Source organism: Leptodactylus fuscus, chromosome 1, assembly GCF_031893055.1.
Source record: "Leptodactylus fuscus isolate aLepFus1 chromosome 1, aLepFus1.hap2, whole genome shotgun sequence".
NCBI lineage: Eukaryota > Metazoa > Chordata > Amphibia > Anura > Leptodactylidae > Leptodactylus > Leptodactylus fuscus.
This window is the reverse complement of record NC_134265.1, coordinates 194,360,049-194,387,565: the sequence shown is the minus strand read 5'-3', so window position 1 is coordinate 194,387,565 and position 27,517 is coordinate 194,360,049. Positions and strand designations below refer to the sequence as shown.

General features: G+C 42.2%; 1 protein-coding gene across 1 annotated transcript in view; it reads left to right on the top strand.

The window, feature by feature from the left end:
- HAUS8 (HAUS augmin like complex subunit 8) overlaps positions 1–26,173 on the top strand; it is a 60,276-nt gene extending 34,103 nt beyond the window's left edge. The window contains exons 6-11 of the mRNA XM_075281622.1: positions 197–273; positions 9,488–9,562; positions 11,071–11,229; positions 13,344–13,485; positions 20,588–20,729; positions 26,041–26,173. Coding sequence (XP_075137723.1) covers positions 197–273; positions 9,488–9,562; positions 11,071–11,229; positions 13,344–13,485; positions 20,588–20,729; positions 26,041–26,173 — 728 coding nt within the window. The remainder of the gene's footprint in view (positions 1–196; positions 274–9,487; positions 9,563–11,070; positions 11,230–13,343; positions 13,486–20,587; positions 20,730–26,040) is intronic.
- The last annotated feature ends 1,344 nt before the right edge of the window (positions 26,174–27,517 follow it).

The window sequence follows — 27,517 nt, the reverse complement described above, 5'->3', positions numbered from 1 at the left end:
AGTCCTCTAATGTCACAGAAATAGTGAAATGTAAAATAATATTTTGTGATCAAGACTGTGGTGCTAACCACTGAGCTACTATGCTGCACTTTAAAAAGTCGATCCAAGTCATAACTATTGAATTTTTGTAGGTATTTTTTGAACGTCAATGACTGAAATTGTTTAATTGTTTTTCTTTTCTTTTTCAACAACTCAGATAAGACAATGCAAAAATTGACCCCAAAGTCACTATCGACATCAGAGCAAAGAAAACCTAAGAGAGAGGCTACCCCTGTAAGTGAAAATGTTAAAGTATGTTTGCTTGTATATATGAGGAGGCAATGTAGTATAAGTTTAAACTCTTATTTAATAATGTAATATTCATGTTGAATTGCGGGGTGTTCATAAGCATGAATATGGTGAATTTGAGGTGGAATCCACCTCAAATTCTGCCTGAATTCTGCCTTCCATTAATTTCTGTGCGAAGCACTAGCTGAATTTTTCTGCTACCTTAAGTATCCTGGTCATTTTTCAGGTGGATTCCACCTGAGAATTCCCACTGAAATGAATGGAAGGTGGAAAATTCATCTTTTCTCTCAGCACGGAATTTGGCCCTGCTCAATAAATGCAAAATACAGTGGCACTCCAATTTCTGCTTTAAATTCCACTTCAAATTTTATGTCAAAATGGTCATTTTGGTAAACAGAAAAATTCTGCTACAAATTCTCGAAGTAGAAACTTTGTGCTTGAAAAATTCTGCGTCAAATTCCTACATCTGAGCATCCCCTTAGACTAATTAGAAAGCATTCTCAGCACATCTATATTATTGAGGACCATTTGTGTCATACAGTCAAATATATCCTATCCTATTCTACTCCTACTTATAATATTATAAATAAATAATAATAAATAAATATAAATATATAAATAAATAATATATATATAATATAAATAAATAATATAAATGTGAAAGTTTTGATGTTTATTCCTCGATCACGCAAAAACGGCTGAACGGATTTAGATGAAATTTGGCACATAGTTTGTAACCTCGATTCACACAGGCTACTTTTTACCCCAGTAAATGACATGGCTTCACGACTGTTATGAATTTATGTTCACATCCTATTAAGATTATAAATGTGAAATGTTTGTGGGTTTGTGACTTTGGATGTTCGGATGTTTGGCGGTCAATCACACAAAAACCGCTCCACTGATTTGGCTGAAATTTTCCACAAACATAGTCACTACACTCGATTGCGCAATAGGCTACTTTTTGTCACAATAGCGCACATACGGTTTTTCCAGGACCCCCACAAAATCCAAACTCACATCACTATCTCTGCAATCTCACACACTTTGGACCATAGCAAGCCACAAAATTCATATTACCCCCTACAGCACAGGTCAGCAACCCCTGGCACACATGCCAAGAGTGGCACTCCTGCCATATTTCACTGGCATGCCAGCAGCACAGGACCTGCAAGAGTTAAATGAAGTCCGAGTCTCTTCAGTGGGCTGCTAGAGCTGAGGCATAAGGACACTCCCCTTTGCGAGATGTGCAGGAAACCCAGGGGGTGGAGCTTAATCGCTCAAGTCTCTGCCTGCCTGCTATAGTGATAGCTCCTGCCGAAGCTGCTAGCAAACTGAAAGTAAGAAACACACAGCTACCTTCCTTTACTTCCTATTCTCATTAATGTCAGCCATTTGGGATTATTAGTTTAGGGTTAGTAACGCCATGTGCCTCACATTAATAGGAATAAACCCCATCGTGTCCCTCATATTAACCCCTGTGTGCCTCATATAAAGATTACTAATATGTGAGACATATGGAGGGACTAATAAAAAACCTCAGTAATGAAGATACTTAATTATTACCTCCAAGTCTCTCACATATCAGTAACTAGAGATGAGCGAGTACTGTTGGGATCAGCCGATCCGAACAGCACACTCCATAGAAATGAATGGATGCACCTGGTACTTCCGCTTGGACGTAGCCGGCGCGCTTAACCCCCCGCGTGCCGGCTACGTCCATTCATTTCTATGCGAGTGTGCTGTTCGGATCGGCTGATCCCAACAGTACTCGCTCATCTCTATCAGTAACTCTTACACAGGGGTTAATGTGAGGGACATGATGGGGTTAATTGCTATTAATAAGAGGCACATGGAGTTACTAAACTGTCATGCACAGGGCCAGACTTTGTGTCTTGCTCAAGGGTATCCTGTGCCCAAAACTTACATGTACTGGCGCAAAATAACAACTCATACAATGTCGTATATCGAAGTATATTAACCTGAAATACCTCTGTCCCAAAGACACTATGTACAGTTTATACCAACACCGTATAGCGGCTGAAATACAAATTACATTCAACACAAAAGTCTCATGTGCTCTCAGAATTACAGCAACAACAAGATACACAGTTACATTTTATATCCCATACCTTATACACAGTACGAAAACCTTACCCGCGCCTGTATATACCCACTACTACAATCACCGCAGACGAAGTCGCGGGTACCAGCTAGTACTATATAAAACTGCTGTTGCAGCAGCTTATCTCAGGTTCTGATAGTCCTTATTGGCAATGTGCCAATTTTAACATGCCTGGAAAAAGAAAATCTAATTTATCGCAAAATTCTAAAACAAAGAGAAGGTAGCCAGAAGTCACAGAGTTCTCCTGAAGCAGAGCTCAGAGGGATCATTGACACCAACAACACACTCAGTATATGGTGTCCCGGCAAGCTGCTGAGATGCCGGAACAATCAGTCACGGCACGAGGAACGAGTTCAGCAGCAGGACAGCTTGAGAGTTGCCGAAAAGCTGAAGCAGACGAACCATCAATTGAACCAATTTGCTGAATATAGGTGGATTATCGACGCTAACAACATGCAGACGAAGCCGTGGGCAGGGGCTAGTAGTGTTCTAATTTTAGGTCTCCTAGACCTGCCCATGTATGTTAGATATAGGGCACTGTTTACAGTATACATGCATTTTGGAAAGTCCATGGTAGTGTGCATCCTAAAGAACAGTGCTGTTGGGACACATTAGAAATGGTCACAACTAGAGAAGAGCGAACAGTGAAATGTTCAAAGTTCGATTCAAGTAGCCGCTCAATACTCGACTGTTCGATCGAACATTGAACCCTATTATAGTCTATGGGGAAAAAAATACTCGTTTAGGGGAATCCAATATTTGACTCAGGAGGGTCACCAAGTCCACTATGACACCTCAGCAAATGATGACAACACCTCTGGAGTGCAACTGGGACAACAGGGGAAGCATGTCTGGGGGCATCTAACAAGCCCAAGTCACAGTTTTACCCCACCATCACAGCCTATCAACTACACACTTTCCACACTCAAAAAACCCACTATGAAAGTGGAAAAATACCTGGAAACCTTTTTTTGGATGGACAGAAACCTAAATTTTACTCTAATGAAACCTTAACAAGCACCCCTTTAAATCACGTTGCCCATGACAACCACAGATGGAATAGGCAATGGGAAATCCAACAGTACCCACCCTTAACTGTCATTGTGGATGTGTGTGTGTGATGTGGTAAGACCTTCCAAAATTCACTTTTCTGGCCCTTAACATGAGCCCTTCCAAATAAAGTTAGAGGCCCATAAGCTGATCTACCAGCAGAGATCGAGGCCCTTTAGGTGACTTCAGCCTCTTACCAGCAGAGTTTTAGGCCCTTTAACTAAGTTGAGCCTTGCAATAGCAGTGTTTTGGCCCTTGGAGTGAGTTGAGCCTCTAACCAGCAGAGTTTGGGGTAATCAGGGTGGATTGAGCTTAGAAGGATCAGAATTGTGCAACGCAGATGGTGGAGGAATTGTAGAAGTTGAGCGCAGACATGACAGTTCATGTTGGGGTGCTTGACGACACTGGTGGGCACGAAAATGATGGGTCTATCCAGTGGCTGTTCATTTTGATGAAAGTCAGTCGGTCGGCACTCTCAGCTGACAGCTGGCTGCGCTTATCCGTGATGATACCACCGGCTGCGCTGAAAACCCTTTCAGATAGCACGCTGGCGGCAGGACAGGACAGCACCTCCAAGGCGTATAGGGCAAGTTCAAGCCACAGGTCCAACTTCGACACCCAATACGTGTAGGGAGCAGAGGGATTGGAGAGGACAGGGCTGTGGTCGGACAGGTATTCCCGCAACATGCACCTATACTTTTTCCCGCCTGGTGACACTAGACCCCTCAGTGGTGGGAGTTTGGCGAGGGGGTGCCATTAACGTGTCCCAGAGCTTAGACAGTGTACCTATTGTGGGTGTGGACCGGACGGCACTTGTTCGCCTCATGGAGGAACTGTCCTCTCTGCCGCCAACGACACTTGATGGAAACATCTCCATCACGTTCTGCACCAATTGCTTGTGGCAGTCATTAATGCGATTGGCCCTCCCCTCTACCGGAATAAAAGACAAGATGCTATTTTTATACCGGGGGTCAAGAATTGCAAATATCCAGTATTGGTTGCTCTCCAATATTTTGACTACACGCTTGTCACTTGAAAAGCACCCCAACATGAAGTCAGCCACGTGTGCCAGAGTGTTACTTGGCATGACTTCGCTGCCCCCACCGGAAAGGTCACTCTCCTTTTCCTCCTCCTCCGTTTTGCCCCATCTGTGCTGCAAGAATGGGACGCATTGAACTTTCCTGGTAGCCTCCTGTGTCACAATCATATCATCTGCCACGTCTTATTCCTCCTCCTCCTCCGTCATTAAACGCTGTGAAGCGGACAGGTGTGTAGAACTACTCTCGCTGTGACTGTTCTGCTGCTATCCCTGACTCCTCAGTGTGATCTGCGTTATCCCTGATGGCAATGAGGGATTCTCGCATCACACACAAGAGCGGGATTGTTACGCTCATTAGTGCGTCGTCACAGCTGACCCTCTTGATGGACTCCTCAAACACCCGTATGATTTCACATAGGTCTCCCATGCATGGCTACTCATGGTTGAGACACTGAGGGAGCTGACTTTGTGGCACCCTAGGGTTTTGGAGATGATATTCCATCAAAGGTCTCTGCTGCTCAACCACTCTGCTCAACATATGATATGTTGAGTTCCAGTGTGTGGGGACGTCGCACAGCAGCCGGTGTTCGGGCAGATGTAGGCATTGCTGGAGTTTTTATAGGCTAGCAGCAGCTACTGTAGACTTACGAAAGTGTAGCTACGACTAAGAGGATCTTTTAGCCTCGAAACACGTCAGCTGGTCATTTTTCCTAGTACGATGGAATTACAGCAATAGCAGCAATGCATGGATTTTTTGGATTTTAAATCTGCGTACTTAAAGGCTAAGTTTTAAGGAATTTGAAGCGGTGCTGGATTTTTCTTCGTTGCATTTTCTGGGTACATGCCAAGCCGATGGATATAATATCGGAGCATCCGCTTTCCTAATGAAACAGGCATACACCCTGCATGGACTTTACACCCAGAAGGTCACATAAGTGGGCTGTGATTTCCCTTTTTCCTTATCCTTCTCATTTTTGCTTTGCGCAGATACAGCATGGCTTAATTGCTGTTAATCCCACTTTAACGTCTGTGGGTAGACACTGTGCCAAGCTTGTTTCAGCTTCTCCCTTTAGTGTAGCTCTTAAAAGAGCTGTTGTGGTTCTTCTTCTTTGATATTCCTGCCTAGCAGAATCTAAAACCTATCTAGCCCTCAGCAGATGTCTCTCTAACTAAGTGCAAGCCGCAAATGAATTGGAGATGATGCCGCCTGTTCGTTTGAATCAGAGGTCACATGTCCTCGGCAGCCAATGGCTTTTTCCTAGTTTTTTCATGGCCTCCATTTTCATAGTTCCTGTCCCACCTCCCCTGCGCTGTTATTGGTGCAGAAAAAGCGCCAGGGGAGGTGGGAGGGGAATAGAACTTTAAGTGCATTTGCAACGCGGTGTTCGTGTGGAATCGAACATGTACTCTATCGAACGCTGTTTGCTCATCTCTAGTCACAACATTCTGGTCATTATTTACAATTATACAGAATATGCTTTGCTGAGGTTTGCTCATACTTATGATCAGGTTTGTAAGTGTTTAAATAAAGTTTTAGCTAATACCAAAAGGCCTTTCTTACATTCCCCCTTCAATTCCTTCTCCGAATCCAAATTATGAAGTCTCCACAGAAGTCTGTAGCTTAACATGATTCTAAGAAATAGTGAGGTTGACTTCTTCATAAATTTGTTATTGCATTGCATAGCTCGTTGACATGTCACAAGATGTCTAGAAGTGGAATTCGCTTGTAACTATTCAATTAGTCCACTAGTTCATTAGTCTTACATTATGGTTATGTTCTGCTTCCATAAATGCAAAAACAAACAGAAATGCCTGTTTAACATGTCCTAGTAAAGACCATGTTGCTTGCTGTCTAGACTATTTGATGTAAACATTTGTATCTTTTGTGTTATTCGGCACATATTGCAAACAAGATACAATAATGGTGGTCAATTGTACAAAATGTTGCGACTTTTTGATTTCTGCACCACTCTGGCCACTTTTGAAAAATGGTTTGGAACGTGGCCAAGTTAGCCTGTCTAGCTTTCTTGCTCCAGATTTATCAACTGCAACTTTTTTTAAAAAAGGTTTTTGGTAGGTATAATTACAAAAAAATCGCAGCAAATCCGCTGACTTTTTTGAATCCCATCCACTTTGCAGGTACTGTAAAACGCCACATTTTTGTCGCATCATTTATGATATATGGAGCGCTGGCCTAAAAGTCACTAATCCCTATGTAATTTTTTTTTTTTACACCTGAATTCTGGAGTGTAAAGCTTAATTAATTTGCCCTAATGTTTTTATGTTTCATATTTGCCACTAGGTGTCAGTATCTCCTTTCATACATCAACTTCATTAGCAATATTTGTCTCTGGAGGGATTAGAATTAGTTTGGCACATAGTTCTGAGAACTCCTCAATTTCCTTGCGGCTTTTTTGGGGTGGCTTCTGCGCTTTCCCAAAAAAACGGGTGAGGCTGTGAACAAGGCCCACACAGTCTGCCCCCCCCCCCCCCCTCCCGCGGCAAAGGTAACAGTGCAGATTGACCTTGCGTACTTACCGAATGTGCGCACCCAATACCATGTACGTTGTCTATCACATGCGCCATGGTCTCCACAGTCCGAACTGTCCCCCGCCGCACACATGGCAGAGACAGATCAATACAGTCAGCCGCCGGAGTCACAGAGCGGCACAGCCGATATATGCGTTGGGTCACGCAAAGCATGGCTGCATGTTGCTTTCTCTCTGTTGGGTCATATAGACACCAATTGCTGCTGCGCGGACACTCTCCTTAACTCCGCCCACATAGCGCCGGGATCCAATCTGAGAATGGCCGAAGGGCCTGTGATGAAGTCATCTCAGGTTCTTCAGCCTACTGAGAACAGCATTTCAGCGTTAGCAGTCGCGCGGTGTGGGTACTTACTGGCTTAATACGTAGCCTATGTTTCATTCCAGGGTCCAAGCTATGTATGTGCCAAATGTCAGGTAATTGCGTGCAGCCGTTGTCGCGTGATTGAGGAACAAACATTCAAACACACAAACTTTTACATTTATAATAGTAGGATTAGTACTACTTTTTATTCCTGTTTATATGAATCCCTCTCTTCTGCTAAACCTAAGTTTTCATGTGCGGCGTCTCCGTTGGAATTTCCACCGCAGAAACTGCCATAACTTGGCAGAGATGAAAGTCCTGTATGGAGAACTTTTCTCACTGCTGGTTTCAGTTTCAAAATGACAGACTATAGCAAGTAATTCAACTGCAAGAAGACAACAGGACAGAATCAGCCTGGTAGCATACTAGGGACAAGTGAGTTTTTTGTTTTTTTTGGGGGGGGGGTTTTGTATCTATTTTCCACCTTCCCTGGCCATAATTAAAAAAACTAAAATTATAGCCTGAGCAACCTCTTTTAGCATATCACTATTTAATATAAAATTAAAAATTTTCAAATACAGGAAAGGAAAAAGAATGCAGGGAAAATAACACGCTCCTACAAGAGACCATAAATATAGCATGTAAGGAGTGACATCATACATATTAAACAGATATACAATACCAGTGTACAGTTGAAGAATAAGACCAACTGCACACCACATGAGTAAGTACGATTCTTTCCGTCGACAAATCAAGGTCGCTTCAACAGGATCTGAGAGCCAGGCACTAAGAAAAAGAGGGAATGGAGGATGTGAGAAAACAGTAAAATAACAACAACCGCAACAACATAATAGCACTTCTCTACGTCCAACTCAGCTTTACAGCATATAAAATTTAAATCTTGTTCAAGAGACTAAGGAGATGCCCAGCGGTACAGTCACCCCTAACTCAATTAAGAAAAGCTGCTATCATGGAGCTCCAGAGGAAGGAGACAAAATCCGGGGTTGGGAGTCCTTTTTTCCTTACATAAGAAGACCAAAGGTCCATTTGGTCTGAAATTTAGAAAGTGTGTAGCATATCACTATTATTCATATCTGAAGTGCTGCTGCTTCAGTGGATTCTACTTTAAAGGCGTTGTCCGGCAGATTCTTGATGATGGGATTCCAGCTTGGTTCCAACCTCCACATCATATGATTAAAACCAGCTCTTAATCCCTGCCTTCTTTGCTTATCTCTCGGGTATATTACCTACACTATGGGGGAATGGATTTACTATGGTCAGCCAGCCCCAATTTCACATGTAAATTACGTGTGATATCAGAGGAGGAGGTAGTGGTCCATCATCAAAAAAAAAAACCTGCATCAATTAATGTAATTGTAACTCCCCTGACAACACCTTTGAAGTGAACCTGTTACTCTTCTACTGCCTTATCTAAACAGCATAAGACAAAAAAATTAAAGGTGAGCTTTATAATAAATGTTTATATGCCTTGCTGCTGAATTACTGTTAAACATCAGATCAAGGGCTTATTCACACATCCATGAGTTTAGTCCATAACCTCTGCTTTTCATCAACCGCACACAAACCCACTGACTTCTAAGTATATTTAGACTTTATATGGTTCTTTGTTTTGTTTTATTCTTATCATGGACTATGGTTCCATTGGGGGAAAAAAATGAGCGAGGTCCATGGCAAAAAGTCACAATAATTGGACAGATCTACAGATTTTCATTTTTTTTTTCCACTGACCAGAACTTAAAACTGTCTTGCGAACATTAGTATAAGGCTCCATAGGACTGTGCTTTAGCAGTGTCCTAGACTAGGCAGTATACTAGTAGCTAGAACAATGACCTGTCCATTTTATTGGCAGCATACACACTCCTTTGTATGCATCTGTGAGCCTAGGGCAAAACTCAAGACAGGTCCTATACGTATCTGTTATGGAGGCACGTGTGGCAAATTGATTTCATGCAGCCCATATGCATGTAACCTGAGACCTGTCTCCTAGGAGTGACCCTGAGAGACTGTGCTTACACCACCCACACATGATGATTGGTAAATGTTTATTTTTAAGTAGTGTTCTATATTTCATTATATTTGTATTTCATTATCTTTGGTTTTTCTTTCTCCAATAGATTAGCAGCGTTCCTGAGGACATAATAGAAATGTATGAATCCCAGACCTTGATATTTACATATCTAACTATGAAGGTGAGCAATTTCTGTTCTTTCATTTGTTTGTGGTATTTGCAGTTCAGTCTTGTTAACTTCAGTGGAACTGCACTGTAATACAAAACACAGTATGCAGACAAATGTGCTACTGTGTTTGGAAGAAAGCAGCCATGTTTTTCAAATGCTAAACAATCCTTTTTAAATTTATGAAAGGGGCTCTATCAGCAAAATTATGCTGATAGAGCCCCACATATGCGTGAATAGCCTTTAAAAAGGCCATTCAGGCATTGCTAATGTTATATTAAACTAACACACACACACATTTTAAAATAATACACTAAAAAAGAATATGATCATACCTTATCGTGCACGCTGGGTGGGCATGAATGGTCCGACGTCCTCTTTAGCCACGCCTACATCTTCTTGCATCGATGTCCTCGGGTCCTGTCTTCCTCATCTTCTTCTTCCGGCGTCATTGCTTGTAATCCGGCGCAGTAGCAGGGGAACTGAGCATACTGTTCTCCTGCTACTGCACTGGCGCGGGATAACAAGCAAAGATGCCGGAGGAAGATGGGACCCGAGGATATCGCTGCAAGAAAGAAAGGTGTAGGCATGGTTAAAGATGACGTTGGACCGTGCATGCCTGCCCAGCGTGCACAATACGGTATGATTATCATTCTTTTTTAAGGTATTATTTTAAAAGGGGGGGGGAGGGTAGTTTAATATAACACTAGCAATGCCTGAATGGCCTATTCACGCATATGTGGGGCTCTATCAGCATAATTGTGCTGGTAGAGCCCCTTTAAATTTGCATCTACCGTATATACTCGAATATAAGCCAAATTTTTCAGCCCAGTTTTTGTGCTTAAAAAGCCCCCCTCGACTTATACTCGAGTCAGAAAAAATAATTTATTTATTTATTTTAGAGGGGGGGGGGGTCTATGACCAGCCACAATATTAATGTATAGAATCTCCCATAAAATAGTGCAAAAAAAATAAAACAAAAGTTCCAAATCCCTCCTTTCCCTAGAATACATACAAGAATAGAAAATTACTGTGAAACACATACACATTAGGTATCCCTGTGTCTGAAAGTGCCCGGTCTACTGAATATAGGGGATCTGCAGTGCTCCTGTTCCATCGGGAAGGGGTTAATAGTAGCACTGCAGATACCCTATATTCAGCCAGGCTGAATTCCAAGTGGGGGAAGAAAAAAACTGTCCTCAAGTTCAGGGAAGGGGCAGACAGTCAACCAAAACACCCCCTCCCCTTTCCCAGGAACTACTGCACCCAAAAACTCCTAAATTTTCCGGTAGCTGCTGCATTTCCCCCCCTAGGCTTATACTCGAGTCAATAAGTTTTCCCAGTTTTTTTGTGGTAAAATTAGGCGCCTCGGCTTATGCTCGAGTATATATGGTAATATACAATAATTGTCTAACCTATGTGAACTTGTATTCAGTATAATGTGGATATAGGCGTTTTCATTTTATTTCTATGTTGTATCTTTTATATACCATGTAGAAAGTCGTGCAACAATTTCTTTTCAGATGCAGAAAAATATCAGACGTCTAGAAGAGAAAGCAGAACGTAACCTATTACTGGTACATGACGAGAAGTCAAAGCTGCAGGAGAAAGTACAACAGCTAAAACGAGAACTGTTATTACATAGAAGAGAAGAGCAACTTAATGATTTGCTTGAGAAGCAGGTATGCTTATTGGGGAGCATTTATGAAAACTGGCATTATCAACCCCATAACTCTTCCTTGTAAGTGATGCACACCCTCCACAGAGCTACACGACTGGATGGATATTATATGCCATCTCATAGCTGGCGTCCATGTCTCACATAATTTATACCAGATTTCTTGAGTAATTGATAAATCTGGTGGCCCCTCTCTGCCCATGGGCCCTTTTCTGGGAAATAGCAAAGGTGGTGCAGAGGTTAAAAAAAAAAATCTAATTTTTTGCGCAAAAAAACAAAAAAAAAATTGCACTTTTTATAACTTTTACAACAGGAAATTGGTGTACAAGGCTTAATAAATCTTGGCCATAGGTTTTTATTTTTGGATTAAAAAAAAAAAAAAATGTTTTAAGGAAATCCTGTCTCTGACAAACCTCTATATTAGAACATCCGTATGATACATAGCACACTAGTGAATTTAGTTATATTCACCAACACTGTCCTGCACAATCTGACACTCATGACAAATGTTACTGCATTATGAGCTGTACTGTGGAAAAACAAAATGTTCAGCAGATATGGGCCCTATAAACTAAAAAAGAAATCCTTCTCAGCATGTGACATACATGTCTAGTGCAGACGGTGTGTGGATTCTGCAATCCGCTCTATATGTACAATGTAGTGATAGTAGGCAGGTTGGAACTTGAGTCTGCACCACCTGTAACGGGAGCTGTAATACACAACTTTGCTTTTGATACAATGACGGAGCATTGTCAATCCTATCCATATAAAAGGGTTTTACTGGTCTGTGGAGCATTTTTGATACTTTCTTAGGATAGGTCATAAGTATCAAAGTATAAGGTGATGGGTCGACCCTGCAGAGATTGGCTGTTCCAGTCAGCCTTCAGCACCAAAACCTTTTGAAGGGACGGAATCAGAAGCCGAAGACTCCTCCCATTGTATAGCTGCTTTGCCGATGTACAGCAGCTTTAGTACTATTCACCTGAATACTCCAGTACTCCGGCATGGCCACTTCACAGTGAAGATACTTCACTTCATTGCCGTTCAGACTCATTACTTTTGACAAGACTCCATCTTAAAGAGGACCTTTTACCAGCTCCACTGATTCTAGCATAGTTGGATTTTTGTTTCTGTAGCTCCCACCATGCCCTAACAATCAGTGCAGTTTTGGTGCCTGATATGCTACTGTCAGGTGGATGGTGTCAGACAAGGGAGGTGTGGTTCAGAGCTGCAATCATAGGGAGTTAGCTTGGGAACAATGGGGGCTAGTGAAAAAAATTTCAGCTGTGCATGAATCTTTGGAGCAGTGCCTATTAAATAGGGCAAAGAGCTGTACTTGGTGGAGGACCTTTAAAGAGGACCTTTGTTGTCCTCATAGACGTGTGGCATTATATACCACTAGAAAGTGGACCATGCGCTGAATGGAGGGCATTGTCTGCTTTTCCGCTATGAGCTCCAATCCTGGAGATATCAGAACAGATATCCCTCCACTGTCAAAAAGGGCGAGCCTTACAGCTCAGCATCATCGCTGGGATATGAGGAATGCCCCACCGACAATATTCTTCCATAGACTTGTACTGTTGGTGGGCGTTCCTCACAGCCCAGTGATAATATTAAGCTGTATGGCCCGCCTTTATGACACTGGAGGGATATCTGTTCCAAAACTAATGACACCGATATCTCCAACCTGCGTATTGCAGTGTATAGAGGAGGTCAGCTAGCGATCCCTATGCTGAAAATGTATATGCCATACCCTCCACCTGAACTTGCCACAGATGGGTCACTGGGGGGACATAATTAAATTTGGTCCTTTACTTATGGTAGGGGACATTATTATAGCTGTAAATGGCTGCAGCATTTAAGGGGTTCTGCTAACACCTGATGCCCCACACTCTAATAGTATGCGGGTGGCCAGCACGCGACATAATAGTACATCCAGATGCACGAGCACCTTGATAACTAGGACGTACTATTACGTCACATGTTGCTAAGGGGTTAATAAGAAGATTATTTACAATTGGTTGTGGAGATGGCAAGTGATGCCTGCCCTCAGCATATCAATAGGGTAAACATTTCTCAATCTTTGTATTTTTTTTTTTATTTTTTTTATTTTTTCAGGCTGAATCTTTGGCTCCCTCTGCTGCTGCCGCAGTGCAATTTCAAGACCATTACACTTCATTTGCCACAGCCTTGGACTGCACAAGACATCAGCTGCCTATTAAAGATCTTCATATCACTGGCACCCGACAGAGATTCCTTGGTATTAAGCATTTATTGCAAGTTGATATCTTTCGCTTATATATATATATATATATATATATATATATATATATATATATATATATATATATATATATATATATATATATGTACCGTGTTTCCCCGAAAGTAAGACAGTGTCTTACATTCTTTTTACCCCCAAAAGTCCCACTATGTCTTACTTTCGGGGTATGTCTTATATTGGGAAAACCAACCCCCCCGCCCGCACTCCAACGCCCCTCCCCCCCCCCATCATCATCATCATCATCATCATCATCATCAATCATATGGATTGAAGAGGCTTCTAACTTCTTACATTTGAAGTTAGAGATGCGCGAATACTATTTGAATAGCACGCTCCCATTGCAATGTATGGAAGCGGCACGCAGACTTTGCCGGCGGCCGCCGCTTAAAGGGATTCTACCATTAAAAGAAGTTCTTTCCTCTTGACCACGTCTGAATAGCCTTAAAAAAGGCTATTCGTCTCCTACCTTTTGCCATAGCCAGCGCCGCCTTCTTCCTGAGCTGCGTCCTCCCTGTCTGTGTCTTCTTTGGGCCTCATGGATGACGCATGCGCAGTCGGCTCTGGCTGCGAGAGCCTGTTAGAGCCCACTGCGCATGCGTCATCCATGAGGCCCAAAGAAGACAGACTGGGACACAGACGGGGCGGACGCAGCTCAGGAAGAAGGCGGCGCTGGCTATGGCAAAAGGTAGGACACAAATAGCCTTTTTTAAGGCTATTCCGACGTGGTCAAGAGGAAAGAACTTCTTTTAATGGTAGAATCCCTTTAACTCCTCGCGTGCCGAGCGCTTCCATTCATTTCAATGGAAGCGTGCCATTGAAATGAATAGAAGCGGGGGGTTAAGCGGCCGCCGGCAAAGTCCTTCTTCACAGCACAGCCAATCGCACTGTGCTGTGAGAGCCGGGGGGGGAACGCCCCCTCCATCTGCTCGCAGTACTCGTCCATAGACGAGCATTATCAGGGAGGGAGGGGCCATTCCCCCCGGCTCTCACAGCACAGCGGAGCCCCGTGTTTCCCTGATACAGTAGTAACACCCCCTGAAAGTAAGACAGTGTCTTACATTCTTTTTCCCCCGAAAGTCCCACTGTGTCTTACTTTCGGGGTATGTCTTACATTAGCCGACCTCCCTAAAACCCCCCGCTACGTCTTACTATCGGGGGTGTCTTACTATCGGGGAAACACGGTATGTTTGTGTGTGTGTGTGTGTGTATATATATATATATATATATATATATATATATATATATATATATATATATATATATATATATATATATATATATATATATTTTTATACATTTTTACTTTTATGTTAAGTAGATGTTATTAATTTCATGAATCTGGCTTTAGACTGTTTATATTAGTTTATGGTAAAATTAAAAAACAAGGCATTCATGGTTCACAGTTGCAATTAGTCCTTTTCTACGGCAAGGAAACAAAAAGGCTGTGTGTATATTAATGTGTTGCTTTTCTGCCTCAGTGGAGCTGTTAAAAGTTTTGAAATTCTGGGCATAACTATGCTCAGTACTTTCTCCCCCATGTTGTACACACTGGGAATCTCCTCTTATGCTGAAGTTTTGCACAACCCTGCTATCATTGCAAGAATTCACATATTTTGTACTTGGTTTTACAATTAAACAAGATCGGATTCCTTTTTTTTTTTCTAGCAATGAAATTTAAAGGAACGCACTCCAACAAAAACCCTTTTTTTTTTTTTTCGGTTCTTGCAGCCATCGCCTTATTATCCACCACTCCTATATGTATGTATGTATGTGTGTGTATATACATACAGTGGTGACCCAATTCAGTTTGGAATGTGTGTCCATAACAGCGTGCGTTCCAGCTGAATAGCGTTGCTGCAGCCAGTAGCGCGGCTTCTGAGTGGCTAAAGCCATCGAAAATATGTATTTTCTGATGGCTTTAGGCATACTGTCCAACTTTTGAAGAATAGAAAGAGAGACAAAATATGCGGTGCGCGTGCTGCGCTGAATTTAGCTCCGCCCACTTTTATGTTGACTCCGTCCATTCTCATTCATTTTTCATGTGCTCCCACACAGTATAGTCCTCCTACAGTCACCCGTACATTATATGTCCCCTCGCCATCTCTCCTCCAGTTTCATATAACCCCTTCATGTCCCCCCTCCATCTCTGCCCCCAGTTTTATGTCCACCCATCTCTGCCCCCAGTTTCATGTCCCCCATCTCTGCCCCCAGTGTCATGCCGTACCCCCCTTCATCTGCCCACAGTTTCATGTCCCCCCATCTCTTCCCCAGTTTCATGTTCCCCCATCTCTGCCCAGAGCTTCATGTCCCTCTGTGATGAATTGCAGTCTCGCCCAGAACCACTTTGGCGCAGAAACCGCGATCACCTTCTTATCTATACCGTCCACTCTCACAGCCAGAGAGAGGACCGGGCCTTATAGGATAATATGAGAAGAGCCTTCTAAAGTTTTAAAATTTTATTAACCCAAGATGGTCGATACTAGGTCAGCCAGGAATACATATAAAGATATACCCTGGCGGTCACAAGCTTATACGGTTACAGAGAAGGTATGTTACAGTGCAGTGAGATAAAACAGATTACAGAGATTAAAAGATTAGAAACAGAAACAGTCCTTAGGCACCCAGCGATTCCGCAGCCAACGCATGGTACCCACAAGGCAGGAGATACAGTCCATTAAAGACTCTGGTGGGGGCACCGCAGCACCCCCCCACATAGCATATAGCAATAAAGAGAGTTTTTCCATATCGATGTAAAAAGTCCATAGTCCATAAATCCATGATCAGATAGGCGTTACATCATAGTCCTCATAATTCCATAAGTCCATTAGCATTAAAGTAGTATATGGCTCTCCTTCAAAGTCCCTTGGCCGCATGGCAATTTTTTGTCTCTCAGCACATGGCCACTTCTGCCCCGCCCTTCCTCCCAGCAAGGGGGGAGGGGGCCACACACAGAGCCAACTTGCTCACATGTGTCCAGATGAGAAGAACAAGAACCAGAAGCTCCGCCCCAGGTCACTCTTATATTGACCCTGGGCTCCACCCTGAAATGACATCATCAGGGCTTTCGGACCACCCTCTAGCTTGGCAATCAAATAACTATAAATGGTCACAATTCCTCATTACATGAATATACGGTCAAACAAGTGGCATGTCTTTGCTCACCGAAAGTTTCCCAACACATTGACACCAAACATGATAACTCAAAACCCTTTGAATAACAAGAACTGGGCCTGGGCTCTTCCCAGGCCCGTAGGCTTAAGGTTTTTGGGTTAAAAACGTGCGTCTCACTACTACGCACCGGAAGATCTAATTGTCATAATGGTAGCATCTTCCCTTGGAGAAATTATTATCAAAAACCTATAACTCTTTGAAGTTACCAGGTGGAGTCGGGTTGTCTGTGGAGAGATGTTAGTAGGGCTCTCAGGGCACTGAGCCAGGATGGCCCCCTGCTGAGAGATACTACATTAGCACAGATATGTTAATGCCATGCCTAGGGTGAGACAATGGCTTTTGATCTTGGCAACTGGCCACCGATAATTAGTTTTGGCCATTCCTCATAATTCCATACATGGATAATCATATATATAGCTGATAATCATGATTGGGGTCCGATTCATCACACCCTCCATCTCTGCCCCTAGTATCATGCCGTCCCCCCCTTCATCTGTCCCTTCATTATGTTCCACCTTAATGTTTAAAACAAAAAAAACCTCTTATACTCACCTTCCAATGGTCCCCCGCCGCTCTCTCTGCAGTCTTGCTTGCTCATCTAGTTGTAGGCGTGATGTGATGACGTCACATCGCGGCTACACATACAGAAGCCGCAGCGGAGCATTAAAGCAGGAGCTGGCTGTGACAGCTCCTGCTTTAATCGTTTGTGTGTTCAACTCATCGACGTCCTCCGGGCGCCGATAAGTTGAAACCGGGACATACCTCCCACCGACCTGGACGGTTGGGAGGTATGCTTTAGGCGACCCCTGTGTTTTGGTCGTTCGACCCCCGCCGGGGTCGCGACCCACAGGTTGAGAACCGCTGATATATATAGTGTCAGTCTTTATATCCCTATAAATCCAGCTTCTCCCCAGTTCCTGATCAGACTGACTGCATCTTGCCTTTGTTTTTGTTTTTTTCTCTTAGGGAGCGTTCATACTACCGTCAGTGTCCAACAGGTAGTGTCCGCTGCTAATGTCTAGCTAATGCTAAAATCTTGCACGGACATTAGCAGCGAGCACTAGCTGTGTCCGTGACATTTTTCATTCATTTAAATGGAGATCAGGCGTGTTGTTTTATACTCCGTGCCTGTCCTTTAGCTGTCCGTTCCTAAAGATGTCCGACTTTTCCAGCGGACAGCAAACCCGACGTAGGTTTTTTTCTGTCCGCTTGATAAGTCTGACATCTTTAGGAACGGACAGTTAAGGACAGGCACGGAGTGTAAAACAACGCACCCGATCTCCATTTAAATGAATGAAAAATGTCACGGACACAGCTAGTGTCCGCTGCTAATGTCCGTTTAAGATTTTAGCATTAGCTAGACATTAGCAGCGGGCACTACCTGTCTGCCACTGACTGTAGTGTGAACGCGCCCTTACACTTTGCTCTGCTGTCAATTCCCACAATGTATCAACACAGCATCACATGGGTAGTATAGCTACCTGCTTGGGGCCATGTAATTATTCTTCTCCTTATATTATCCTGAATAATGTAAGAGATCCTAAGTATATACTGTAGGTAGGGAGGTTGAGCTGTGATCTTTTTCTCTTTAGTTGTCACAGGAACTCTGCTCTTCAGTAGATTGGGGCTTTAAAGGCCTCATAAAGTATCATTCAGAAGACCTAGAGTAATATTGTGCTAGCAAAAACAAGGCTAGAATATGCGTTTATTTCCTTCTTACTTTACAGAATACATGTTAAAGAGGACCTTTCACCACTTTTGGGCACATGCAGTGTTATATACTGCTGGAAAGCTGACAGTGCGCTGAATTCAGCGCACTGTCGGCTTTCCCGATCTGTGCCCGCTGTAAAGAGCTTACGGTGCCGGTACCGTAGTGCTCTATGGTCAAAAGGGCGTTTCTGACCATTAGCCAGGAACGTCCTTCTGCCTCGCGGCGCCTATCGCGCTGTGCTGTGGAGCCGGGAGGAACGCCCCCTCCCTCTGCTCACACAGCTCGTCCATAGACGAGCATTATCAGGAGAGGGAGGGGGCGTTCCTCCCCGCTTCACAGCACAGCGCGATAGGCGCCGCGAGGCAGAAGGACGTCTCTGGCTAATGGTCAGAAACGCCCTTCTGACCATAGAGCACTACGGTACCGGCACCGTAAGCTCTTTACAGCGGGCACAGATCGGGAAAGCCGACAGTGCGCTGAATTCAGCGCACTGTCAGCTTTCCAGCAGTATATAACACTGCATGTGCCCAAAAGTGGTGAAAGGTCCTCTTTAAGAAATATTGGAATAGACTACAAAATTGTATTTAACAATCACTGACAAAAATCATTTTTAACTAATATTCTTGCATAGCTTTTAGAAAGGCTATTCCACACCTACCTTTTGTATGTAAATTGCCTCAGTAGTGTTTGAAGAAGTCCGTTTTTATACATATGCTAATTAGCCTCCTCTGTGCACAGGAAGTTGTCAGCCAGCTCTCCTCACTATGCTGTGTATGAGAGCAGGGAGGAGCAGTCAGCAGCATCCTGTGCTGTATATACAGAAGACAGTGCACAAAGAGACTTCCGAGGTGCACAGAGAAGCTAATTGGCATATGAAGAAAAACGGACTTATTAAAAATCTACTGAGGCAATTTACATACAAAAGGTACATGTAGAATAGCTTTTCTAAAGGATGTGCTTAGTTAAAAATGACTTTTTCCAATGACAGAGCCCCTTTAAAAATGTGTGTCAGTCATCGTTCTTACCTTGAAATAAAGTATTAGGGCTAGTGTTTAAAACTTTAAATATTGAATGAGGTGCATCTGTTTAACAAGACATGGCTTTTTTCACTATTGTTATACTTAAAGAACTTGTCATATGCTTTATGAGAGAGGACAACCTAGCGTAGTAACATGAAATGCTGATTTCAGCAGCTTGTCACTTACATGGATTTGTGTAGCAGGGAGAGACTTGTCACTAAGCATCAAGAGCGTGGGGGAGCACTGTAAGTAATTAAAAAAAAAAAAAAAAAAAAAAAAAAAAAAAAACACTTCACAATACCACCACTGCCTGTTACTGTGCTATACTGCTCTTCAAGAGGGCTGCGTAAGGGACCTGATTGGTTCCTTTGAAAAGTATACAGAAAGTAGTATGGTGCTAGTGCACATTATAAGACAAATAACTATATGAACTAAACTTATTACTGCAATTATTGATAAAAAAAAAAAAAAGCTGCATATGTATATCAGCTATTGTGCAGCCAGATACTTGCATTTTTATTTATTTATTTTTGTAAATGTACACTTTACTCTTTCTGCTTGAAGAATGTGTGCATTTTGCTTAGTATGACTTAAAGTTATTCTATCATTGGGAAAACTCATTTTTAACTAAGCATATATTTGCATAGCCTTTAGAAAGCCTATTCCAGACATACCTTTTGTTAATCTTCTCAGCCGTTTTTGTGAGAGCTCGCTTTTATTGATATGCTAATTAGCCCCAGGGTGCACCCAGAAGTCTCTGTGATGCACTCTGAGCACTGGATGATGATGATGATGATGATGATGACTCTTCAGCCTCCCTGCTCTCACCTCCCCGTGTACACATAGCAGTGCTCATTGAACTTTCAGAGTGCACCTTGCTGGCTAATTAGCATATCAATAAAAGCTGGCTAATTCAAGAATGACTGAGAGGATTACTAAACAAAAGGTATGTCTGGAATATACTTTCTAAAGGTTATGCAATATATATATATATATATATATATATATATATATATATATATATATATATATATATATATATATATTTAAAAATTAGTTTTACCAATGATAGAATCCCTTTAAAAGCTGTATTTTTTTGTCTTGAGCTAATCAGATGTGTTTGAATTTTTAGACGCAAGTTCTAATTTAATTCTGTATTATATTTTTTTCTTGATAGAGGACATTCAGAAACATCTAGGTTCCACCATATCACTGCTTGAAGAAATCACACCAAGTTCGGCTAATGACAACACTGATTTGTTGGACAACACAAAAAAGTTGGAAGACATTGTGCATCAGACAGATGCAGAGCTTTCTCGGTTTGTAGTTCAGTAATTCACTCAGTTTGAATTGTACAGGGTTTTTTCAGGCTAAAAATATTTAATGATGTACACAATGATATTTAGTGATGTACACTCACCGGCCACTTTATTAGGTACACCTGTCCAACTGCTCGTTAACACTTAATTTCTGATCAGCTAATCACATGGCGGCAACTCAGTGCTTTTAGGCATGTAGACATGGTCAAGACAATCTCCTGCAGTTCAAACCGAGCATCAGTATGGGGAAGAAAGGTGATTTGAGTGCCTTTGAACGTGGCATGGTTGTTGGTGCCAGAAGGGCTGGTCTGAGTATTTCAGAAACTGCTGATCTACTGGGATTTTCACGCACAACCATCTCTAGGGTTTACAGAGAATGGTCCGAAAAAGAAAAAACATCCAGTGAGCGGCAGTTCTGTGGGCGGAAATGCGTTGTTGATGCCAGAGGTCAGAGGAGAATGGCCAGACTGGTTCAAGCTGATAGAAAGGCAACAGTGACTCAAATAGCCACCCGTTACAACCAAGGTAGCCAGAAGAGCATCTCTGAACGCACAGTACGTCGAACTTTGAGGCAGATGGGCTACAGCAGCAGAAGACCACACCGGGTGCCACTCCTTTCAGCTAAGAACAGGAAACTGAGGCTACAATTTGCACAAGCTCATCGAAATTGGACAATTGAAGATTGTAAAAACGTTGCCTGGTCTGATGAGTCTCGATTTCTGCTGCGACATTCGGATGGTAGGGTCAGAATTTGGCGTCAACAACATGAAAGCATGGATCCATCCTGCCTTGTATCAACGGTTCAGGCTGGTGGTGGTGGTGTCATGGTGTGGGGAATATTTTCTTGGCACTCTTTGGGCCCCTTGGTACCAATTGAGCATCGTTGCAACGCCAAAGCCTACCTGAGTATTGTTGCTGACCATGTCCATCCCTTTATGACCACAATGTACCCAACATCTGATGGCTACTTTCAGCAGGATAATGCGCCATGTCATAAAGCTGGAATCATCTCAGACTGGTTTCTTGAACATGACAATGAGTTCACTGTACTCCAATGGCCTCCACAGTCACCAGATCTCAATCCAATAGAGCATCTTTGGGATGTGGTGGAACGGGAGATTCGCATCATGGATGTGCAGCCGACAAATCTGCGGCAACTGTGTGATGCCATCATGTCAATATGGACCAAAATCTCTGAGAAATGCTTCCAGCACCTTGTTGAATCTATGCCACGAAGAATTGAGGCAGTTCTGAAGGCAAAAGGGGGTCCAACCCGTTACTAGCATGGTGTACCTAATAAAGTGGCCGGTGAGTGTAGATCATTAATATCACATTGGTGGGGTCCAACACCGAGTTTTTACATAGCTTTAAAGGTTTTTTTCATAAAAAAAAAAAAAAAAATAGATGTATACACAGGGTGACCCATTTACCGTATGAGCCGACCCGAATATAAGCCGAGACCCCCTAATTTTAACACAAAAAAACTGGGAAAACTTATTGACTTGCATATAAGCCGAAGGGGGGAAATGCAGCAGCTACTGGAAAATTTAAAAAATTAAAATGGCCGGAATTTTTGGGTGCAGTAGATGCTGGGGAAGGGGAGGGGGTGTTTTGGTTGTATGTCTGCCCCTCACCTGAGCTTGAGGACTGGGGTTTTTTCCCCCCACTTGGAACTTGGCCTGGCTCAATAAAGTGTATCTGCAGATACTCTATATTCAGTAGACTGGGCACTTACAGACACAGGGACACCTATTGTTTGTGTTTCACAGTAATTTTCTACTTTGAGGGTAGGTTCACACCAGCGCCCAATCTCAGTTATGCAGGTTTCCGTTTCCGTGAGCGTCTTCTGCTTTCCGCGGGGAAACAGGTTTTGGTTTTTTTAACCGGACACAATGTCAGACATGCAGGACTTTTGTATCCGGTTAAAAAAAAAAAAAAGGTTTCGCCGCGGAGAGCAGAAGACACTTACTGGCAGACACTGAACTGAACACCAGGAAACCAGCGGCGGCATGAGCTTGGCGATGCTGTACATTTCAAACTGCAGAAGTACTTAAGGTACTTCTGCAAGCACGCCAAGAAGCAGACACACGCCGGGTGCGGACCTAAGCTTACGTGACCACGTCACCTGGCGGGGTCTGCGTTCCTGGTCTGCTAGCAGAAAATTACCGTAATGACTCAAGCATAAGCAGAGGCGCACTTTTTCAGCACAAAAGCTGTGCTGAAAAACTCTGCTTATACTCGAGTATATACAGTATACGAATATATGGATACACCTAAATAAAATGTGAATGGTGATATCAACTTCCTGTTTGTGGTACATCAGCATATGGGAGGGGGAAAAGTTCTAAAGTTGATTTATGACTAGTGATGAGCGAGTAGTATTCGATCGAATATTCGAAGCGTTTAACCCCTTGGTGTTCGGCCGATTACATGCATTCCTATACTGGCGAGGTATTCGATTTGAATACTACTCGCTCATTGCTAGTGATGACTATGGCAGCCATTTTGAACTCTGCCATTTTGTATACAAATTTAGTTTTCTTTTTCAATGAGAAGCAGGTCATCAAACTTATTGAGAATTTCACAAGATAAAAACAATGGTGTGCTTGGTGTTAACGTAACGTTATTCTTTCATGAGTTAACAATTTTCTGACCTCTTATAAAATGTGTTCAAATTGCTGCCCATTATATTGGATTGTCAATGCAACCCTCTCCCACTCTTGACAAACTGATAGCAACACCAGAGAAGAAATACTAGCATAGGCTTCCAGTATCCGTTGTTTCAGGTGCTGCACATCTCGTATCTTCACAGCATAGACAATTGCCTTCAGATGACCTCAAAGATAAAAGTCTAAGGGGGTCAGATCAGGAGACCTTGGTGGCCATTCAACTGGCCCACGACAACCAATCCACTTTCCAGGAAACTGTTCATCTAGGAATGCCCTGACCTGACACCCATAATGTGGTGTTGCACCATCTTGCTGGAAAAACTCAGGGAACGTGCCAGCTTCAGTGCATAAAGAGGGAAACGCCTAATCATGTAGTAATTTCAGATATCGAGTGGTATTGTGGTTTCCATTGATGAAAAATGGCCCCACTATCTTTGTACCACATATTCCACACCCATACCATCAATTTCTGTGTTCCAACAGTCTTGGAGGGATCTACCCAGTGTAGGTTAGTGTTACACCAATAGCGGTGGTTTTGTTTAACTTCACCATTCACAAAAAAGTTTGCCTCATCACTGAACATAATGTTCTGTGTAAACTGAAGATCCTGTTCCATGTTTTTATTTTGCCCATTCTGCAAATTCAGTGTGCCGATGTGGGACATCCTCATTGAGATGCTGGAGTTTGTAAGGGTGCCATTTGTGAGTAGCTAATATCTCTCGAAGGGATGTTTGACTGATGCCACTCTCCAGTGACATGCGGCAAGTGATATGCTGTGGGCTGTTGCTGAACGAAGCTAAGACAGCCACTGATGTTTCTTCATCAGTGACACGTTACATGAGTCCACATTTTGACAAATCCAACACTGAAGCAATTTCACAAAATTTGGAAAGCAGTTTGCTAACTGTTGTATGGGAGATGAGTGGTATTGAAGGGTTTCTTGCATTGAAATCTGCTGAAATGACCCGGGTACTGCGTTCACCAGACACCAACACAATTTCTATCTGCTCCTCACGTGTTAACCTCTGCGATATGGCTGTAAACAAAGAGAAAATTGTTAATAACTCATGAAAGAATAAAGTTATGTTAAAACCAAGCACATCATTTATTTATTATGCTTACTTATATAGTGCCATCATATTCCGCAGCGCTTTACAGATATTGTCAGTCACTGTCCCATATAGGGCTCACAATCTACATTCCTTATCAGTATGTCTTTGGCGTGTCGGAGGAAACCCACGCAAACACGGGGAGAACATACAAACTCCTTGCAGATGTTGCCCTTGGCAGGATTTGAACCTAGGACTCCAGCGCTGCAAGGCTGCAGTGCTAACCACTGAGCCACCGTGCTGCCCATCATTTTTTTTTCTTGTGTAAATCTCAATAAGCTTGATGTGTCACATGACTCTCTTCCCATTGAAAAGCTAAAGTTGGATCCAAAATGGCCGCCATGGTCACCAACCATCTCCCATATGCTAATATGCCACAAACAGGAAGTTGATATCACTAACCATTCCCATTTTATTTAGGAAGAATATGCAAATCTGTCTTCCATGATGTAATTAGGAAGTCAGTGCCTCAGTCATGCAGTCCAATAGAGGGCGCTCCCTGAGGATGTGCAAGTCTGTCTTCCATAATGTGATTAGGCCTTGCACAGTGCAGCGCTAATGGTTTAATAAGACTCCACACATCTAAATGGTGGTCTCTCCCTATGGAGAGACAATATCCCCCTAATCTAATTTTTTTTAGGTGTATCCATATAAAGGGCCCACCGGAAAAATTGCGGCGTTATACAGTATCAGCAAAGTGGATGGGAATCATGCGAATACCATGCCTACTTTGTGTTAAAATCCGCAGCGTGTTCGCTGTGGTTTTGGAAATCGCAGCATGTTAATTATATCTATGGAAATGCTGGCGGCTTTCCCATAGAAATAATGGTAACAAAGTCCACAGAGGAAAGCTCTGAATATTCTGTTCAAGGCGCTGCGGGAAGAACCGCGATGCGATCCCACTTTTGCACGGCAGATTCCCACTGCTCTGATATTGACCTGTCTTCATTAATATTTTTAGCTTGAAAGCCCATTTTAATATTTTCTGTATGGGCTAGAATTGGCTATCTGTTCCAGGATTTCACCTTCACTGAAATTACATGGAAGTATAAAAAGGTTCATAAGTCTTTATTATGTGCGTATCAAACTTGTATTATTATTTTTTGCACCCACACAAACTACTATGGTTCTCAGAAAGAATGAACTTGTATTTTTTCTAAATGCAGTGAGCATAAAAAGCAACGTGTTAGGTATTCAGTTAAAGAGAATTAAGGATGTGTTTGTGAAAGGTCTGTCTACTGTCTAGGTTACCAGAATATTTGGTAGAATTAAGTATTAGATGTGTTTAGTGCTTTTGTGCCAAGTAATCCTCTATTTATAAAATACGGCACCTAGCTGTTTCAGATGAGTTATCAGTAGGAGTTCAGTAAGAAGGTGAACATTTTTAAGCACCGCTCTGACTACAAGATAAGCAGCACCTTTAATTTCTGTTGTGCCTTTCCATGTCTAAAATAATTTTTAAAGTTTATGAAATTGCAGCCATGCCACTTTTTATTGCATGTCCATTTCTTAGCTCCATATTTATTGTTACAGGAGTTTGCGCCAAGTTCTGGACTTGTCTTCTAAAGTGAACAAAGAAGTATCTCTACAAAGCCAGAAGTTGGTGGAAGAAAATTCTGAAACAGAAGTTGTAAGGCATTGCTATTTTGACCAGGCCATTGTTTAAGCTATTACTGATTTGAATAGTTTAATCTTGTTTGAAACACTTTTGATAAGTTCTTTTCAGTATTTGTTTCCCTTGAACACAGGATTTTATTTATACACACGATGGAATTTTCAATTACACTGCACCATGGTGACAATAATATATTAAAGAACTTTCTTCTGAATTGAACAAGCTGTTGGCTAACCAGGCCAATCACTTGGCTCTGTACGTGTCACATATCTAGCAGATAACTTAAAGAAAACCACTTATCAGAAGATAGACTTAAAAATATGTTGTACGCTTAATTTTGACAGATGCATAATTCTATGTGTATTGCTTACTAAAGTTCAAAGTCCTATAAAAGGGAATTTAGGTTGTGAGCCCTACTAGGGATAAGTGAGTATTAATGAATATGATGGTCTTATATAATAATCTAAAGAAATAAAGTAAAGATATAAAATACTGGTACTCCTTGCCCAATCTGTTACAATACTGTTGCTATTTTTTCAAAGATTCATGTATGGTACAATCACATATATCAGTTGCATCAGTATCCATTCTTTTGTCCCTTTGAGTCTTTTACAATTTTTTTTTTTTTTTTTTTTCTACTCAAAACCGTAAGTTGTCATCACTTTTTACCATGATGGTCCATGAAATGGTAGTACTTATTTCCCAAGCTGGTCATAATTTCAGCCCTACTAAAAACAGCACAGCTCTTTTGTCCTGTTCACTTAGGTGGGAATTATGGAAACAACACCACAAGGAAGAATGAAGTTTATTTTTTACTAATTTTTGTTTTGTTTTGGTCTAGTTTAGCATGTTTCTAGGATTGTTTGGACTAGCTCGGATTCGTTGAACTCTATCGTCATTTTTAAAATTTAAAAATATGGTCAATAAGGGATGTGAGGAGGAGCTTTAATTTAAAAAAAAAAAAAAAAAATCTTTTTTTTTTTTTTTTCTTTTTAATACTTTAGTACGACCTCAGTAATGGACAGCTGTCCTACATCCATTAATATGGCAGGGCTAAGGGGGCTAATTAATGTTAAAATGGAAGGGTTAGAGGTAGCCTTTTTACTAGTTAACATCAAGGGGGCTTTCACACGGAGTAACACGGCGCTGATTCTGGCATGATAACTCGCGGCAGAATCAGTGCTGATAAAAAGACTCCCATTGACTTCAATGGGTTTCGTTTTCTGTGCGGAACACATTGAAATCAAAGGGAGGCTTTTTAACCCATTATCTCTGTGTTCCGTGTGGAAAACTAAATCCATTGAAGTCAATGGGAGACTTTTTATCAGCACTGATTCTGCCACGAGTTATCGTGCCAGAATCATCGCTGCGTTACTCCGTATGAATGCCCCCTTA